Genomic DNA, 5,627 nt, shown 5'->3' with positions numbered 1-5,627 from the left:
ATCTAATTTTAATTTTTAATTTTTTTAGAAAATCATGATATTTCATTTCATAAAGTTGAATAATTAACCTCTCGTTATAGTTGAGTCTTGTAATTCAACAAATATTTCCTGATGTTTCCAAATGAAGCATTCAAAATCTAAATTCTTTCAACACCAACTATCTTTATATTAAAAAAATAAAATACACTTAAAAGTTCAAAGACTAACACAGTAATAATAATATTTTTTATGATATCAATTCTATTTCATAAATCTTCTATTACCAATTTTCTTTTACGAAAAAGCACATAAAAAATAATTAAATATAATATTTTCAATAAGTATGCTCAAAATTAAAAAATTTCCTTTAAAAAAAAGTATACATAATAAATGTTATCTATTTATTTAATTAAATACATTTTATAGATATAATACTTTTACCAATTTTTTATAGGTGAGTGCCCAAAGCTCTTTCTAACTTTCCTTTCAAGTGTATTTGGGGGTGACCCCTTTGAGTCAATTTCTTTTGTCATGTAAAAATCAGCAAATTCATTCTCATCTACAATCATCATTTCCTTGCAACATATCATTATCATATAAAAATCTTTATTAAAACAAAAAAAAAAAAAAATATCAGTAAAAGATCGAACCTAGAGAATATTCTACACCCAAATTTTTTTTCCTTTTTTTTTTTTTTTTTTTTACATATTCTACTTCTACACGTAACTAATAAAAGCAACTGACAAAAAAAAAAAAAAAAACTAATAAAAGCAAAAGAATCAGACTGAAGAAAGAATAAGCAAAACAAAAATTCTAGGACAAGCCAAAAAGAAGACACGTCACCAGTACTAAAAAACACGTGGCACTCAACAACTCCACCAAAAAAGCACTATAAAGGCTACTACTAAACTAAACTACAAACACCTTCAGTCCCAGATTCCAGAACCCCCTTTCGAGTTTTTAACGTTATACAGGTCTCACCAGCAGATTCATGGTCTCGTCGGATCGTAACAACGAGAACCCGACCCGGAAAATTCTGGGTTCGGGTTCTTTGTACAGGGTTTCAGGTGCTTTCCATGGATGGCTGTGAACTTTTTTCTCAAGGATGGGCTGAATGTGGACCCTCTACTCTCCAGCTTCTTCAAAACTCGGCCAATCTTCCCATGGTCGCTAAGCCCTTCTACGGCGTCGTTTCTGATGCGGTGTATATCTCTGGTCAGCATCGCATTCCCTACATCGCCATTGGAGGTAGGTACACCAAATTATATATAATATAAAATATAAATATATTTTTTTATTATTTTTGCCATTGTTGAGGCCTTGTTATTACGGTAATACCTCTACGAATCGCTGAGATTAGTGAATGTAAATTGACTAAGTTCTACTTTATTTTGTTATTCTGAATTTCCCAATATGACTTTGAATATTTTTTGTGCTGACACTAATAAAGTGGTGGCATTTTTTAAGATAATGGAAACAGTGATGGTGATTTGGATATGATAAAAATGAATTTTAGTACTCTATGAATTCTTAATGTTCTTGGTTTTTTTTTTTTTTTTTTTTTTTTTAAAAAGGTGGAGGGTTTTTCATATGTAATGCTATTTAATGTTTTTTAAAGTTTGTATTTTCTGCTCTGAGCAAAAGCAAAAGTAGTAGAGATTCGATAATGCCTGAAAGCTGTTTGCTTTATTTGTGGAAAGCACATTGTTATTATTCTTTTCTTAACTCATAAGCCTTAATCGTTTATCTAGTATACTAGTTGTTAACTCTTTAATTGTTGTTTGTAATGTCTATGTCTGATTTATTTAATCTTAGTCAACATTTGTCTCAAATTTTCATTTGCTTTTATGGCCAATTTGGAGGGAGGGAGAGCAGAGTAGAGTTGGCTATTGGTTCTATGGTTCCTTTGACATATCAAGTTATTAGGGTAGTTATTATCAGGGTCTTATAATTCAATCAACCCATTGTGTGGACACTTGCATGCAAGGTCATGTGAGTGCATGATGTTGCAAAAATCTAAGAGCCACATTAGCTCACATTTTTGTAAGCATCTATTTTATGAATAATTTTCCTAAGCCAAAGGATTGGATACCATTATGTTCTATAGGACATTACAATAATTTTTCTTTAATGTTTAGAGAAGCAAGGTTGATTAAATTAAGTAAGTTACACACGCACCACTGAGGATTAAACCCACACCTTACCTTCTATCCATTCTTATTAAAGAGAGAGTGTTGTTTGAGCTAGAGCTCATTGACAACATGTATACTCTTTTTGGCCCTTGGATGAAGAAAATCCTGGAATTCATAACAATGGGAAAGGAAAAAAAAAACACATTACCACATTTATTGCAGCAGAACAATACTTTATTGATAAGATGCCTGCATTTGTTCAACATGCTGCGTAAAAGCTTCTTTAATGGAGTACTTCTTGGGTAGCCATTTTTTAACAATATAGGAAACTTTTTGGTGGAGAGACTGACTTCATTCAACTGATTGTGTTGTAATTCCATTCATTAGTAAAAATAAGCAGGCCTAATTTATCATCATAAAAATGACTTTTTTGATTTCTTATGCAGCATTGATTGGGCCATAGCATTGTCTAATACTTAACAAAAACAAATTTCATTAGAACTTATCGAAGAAATTTTATCTCCTCTTAAGTTATCATGTGTTTTCTCTAATATCTAGTTCAATTTGTACTTCTTTTTCACTGTCCATAGTTTTTTAAGCAATCCAATAAATTTCTTGCTTGAAACAATTAATCTCATGTATCCTTGGCATTTTTCATGTTTGCTTCCTAGGCTAATTTTTTTGTTGCATAAAAACATGAAACAATTAGTTAACGTACTGTTGTGCCTATTTCACATGTTTAATATTGCTAACTCATCTTGGTTTCAGTACTATACTGGCTGATGTGAAGTAAGTACAAATTTATGTAGTCTTTCCTTCTTTCAAAAAAGATTTGATGAAAGTCTGCATGAGTTATACTTTTACACATCCCCAAATTTGTGTCAACTTAAAAGTCTCACTCAGAATTTTTTTTAATTTTTTTTTTATTTTTTGTATCAGTAAGTGAAGAACTTTATTAAAGAAAAAAGAAAAAGAAGGCCGAGCTGAAGTACACAGGGAGTATATTAAGGACACTCATGAAAAACGAGAATAGAACAAATAGGCAGCACAAGAAATTAAGCCATAAACCAGCTGCCCAGAAGAGCCAGAATATCCACATCTGACCCTACAACTGAAGCTATTTGATCTACTTTTGTTTTTAAAGGAAAATGAGAATTCGGTCATTAGAGAGAGAGAAAGAGAACTCTTAGTCAGTCAACTTTTGACACATTCAAAAGCTATTTTGGGCTTGACTTGTTGGTTGCCTTTCCTTTTATGAGGAAATGAGAAATTGAGCAATATGGGTCAGAATTTGGTGAGTTTTGGAGCTGCATTGCTCTCTTTATGGTGTGTTTGGATGGTAGGATTTGGGCACATGGATTAGGATTAGGATTTGGGTGATTAAAATCCAAATACCTTGTTTGGATAGATTGCAAAGGGTCAAGGAAGTATTTGACAAATCCGTTAAAGTCCTTTAATTTGAAATAACTTTTTAACCTATAGAATTTTAAAAATCCGTATAACATACTTAAATATTTGGATTTGGAATTAAGACATTTCAAATCTATTTCTTGAAAATTCAAATCCAAATTCAAGTATCCAAAAGCAACCTTATAAATTTTCTATAAAGCTAGAGTTTGACACTGAGAGAAAGGGATGTTTGCAAGAGATAAAGTTTATTACCTTTAAAAATGATTCTCTGAACTTACACCCAGCTAATTTGCTTGTGCTTGTAGACGTAAGGTCTGATTAATATTATGATCCCTTATAATTCAGAACTAAAGAGTTCTAGATGGATGTACTTGAATTTTTTATTTCTCTTTTAATGTGTCTATTTTTTGTTTCCCCAGTGCAATATGATTCTTATTTGGTCTCTTACTAATCCCACAATTTTGCTGTTGCAGCTTTGTTACAAGTAGTGTCATGGCTAGCTGTAGCAACCCTCTCCCCATCAAGCATGTCAATCTACACGATCTCCCTATTTCTTCTTCTTAGTAACCTTGGTGCATCAATAGCTGAGGTTGCAAATGATGCTATAGTTGCAGAGGTAGGTAAACAACCAACTTCCTCTTCCAAAAGCTCTCAATCATCTTCCTCAGGAGAGCTCCAAGCATATGTTTGGATGGCTTCCTCTGCTGGTGGAGTCCTTGGAAACCTATTAGGTGGTATTGTCATAGATAGAACCTCCCCCCAAACTATGTTCCTGTTTTTTGGCCTTCTCCTTGCCCTCCAGTTCTTTATAACACTTACAGTTCGTGAAAGCTCTCTTAACCTTCCCAAGAGCACAGCTAATGCTGGGATTATAAAACAACTTTCAGAGCTTGCAGTTGTATTAAAAAAACCCGAGATTGCTTACCCAATAGCATGGTTTGCAGCATCTTATGCCATAATTCCAGCATTAACAGGCACCATGTTCTTTTACCAGATAGAACATTTGAAGATCGACTCAACGGTATTGGGTCTCTCTAAGGTGTTTGGTCAGGCAGCAATGCTTCTATGGAGCATCATTTATAATAGTCACTTGAAGTCGGTCCCACCGAGGAAACTGATTTCAGCCATTCAGGTGCTGATGGCGGTACTTATGATATCTGATGTCTTGTTTGTAAAGGGGTTTTATCGAAATATGGGTGTACCAGACTCTCTATATGTTGTGATTTTCTCAGGCTTTTTGGAGGTTCTCTTCTTTTTTAAGATTCTGCCATTCAGTGTTCTGATAGCGCAGTACTGCCCTCCAGGATGTGAAGGATCTCTAATGGCATTTGTGATGTCTGCCATAGCCCTTGCATTCATAGCGAGTGGATACTTTGGTGTAGCACTTGCATCATACATTGGGGTTACAGGAAATAATTTTTCAAGGTTTCCAGTTGGCCTCCTAATACAGGCTGTGTGCACGGTTTTGCCAATTTATTGGTCATCATGTATACCTGATGATGTGAAATCCAAATCGAGGAGTAAAAAGGAGTAAACACTTGATTTGAAAAGAGATGGAGGTTTATCCTAGCAGCTATTTAAAAATTATTTCTATTTTAGGGGGGTTTATCTGTTATTAGTATGATTTTTGTAAAACTATTTCTTTGTCATTTGTTTCAATATATATATATATAGTCATTATTCGTACTACTGGTATGTCTGTAAGGATCAAATGAAAATTACATGGAAATTAGCTACGCGTGTATAATTGAAATGGAAGAACAAAATAGATGATAGATGATAAAACGCTGTTTATTACTAAGGTCCACCATTGAAGTGAACCCAGTGAAAGCATGTGACTGAATAAATTGGAAAATTCTGCTATAATACTGGCTGTTGTTGGTATTCCTTTAAAGATTGATTGGTTAGATTGTATCTTGCATCATTTCTCCAAAGTTTTTAAGTAGTAATTTATGATTATTTAGTAAATAATTTGAGGTGGTAGGGGGCCTTGGGTAGGGTGAACCCTTAAATTATCACTCTACATCTTTATTGTAATTGTGGAAATTACATAAAAAAATATTGAGTATTTAAATTGCATCAGATGTGATTAGATTAAGGTGGCAC

General features: G+C 33.3%; 1 protein-coding gene across 1 annotated transcript; it reads left to right on the top strand.

The window, feature by feature from the left end:
- The first annotated feature begins 955 nt into the window (after positions 1 to 955).
- Positions 956 to 5,387, top strand: LOC136063478 (probable folate-biopterin transporter 7). Its single transcript, XM_065763927.1, is given in 4 exon segments — positions 956 to 1,019; positions 1,022 to 1,096; positions 1,099 to 1,227; positions 3,995 to 5,387. Coding segments are annotated over 4 exon segments (1,314 nt in total). The 5' UTR covers positions 956 to 970; the 3' UTR covers positions 5,056 to 5,387.
- The last annotated feature ends 240 nt before the right edge of the window (positions 5,388 to 5,627 follow it).

This window comes from Quercus suber, unplaced genomic scaffold, assembly GCF_002906115.3.
Source record: "Quercus suber isolate HL8 unplaced genomic scaffold, Cork oak 2.0 scaffold_21, whole genome shotgun sequence".
Taxonomy (NCBI): domain Eukaryota; kingdom Viridiplantae; phylum Streptophyta; class Magnoliopsida; order Fagales; family Fagaceae; genus Quercus; species Quercus suber.
The sequence above is the reverse complement of the archived record's forward strand: the minus strand, read 5'-3'. Positions and strand labels throughout refer to the sequence as shown.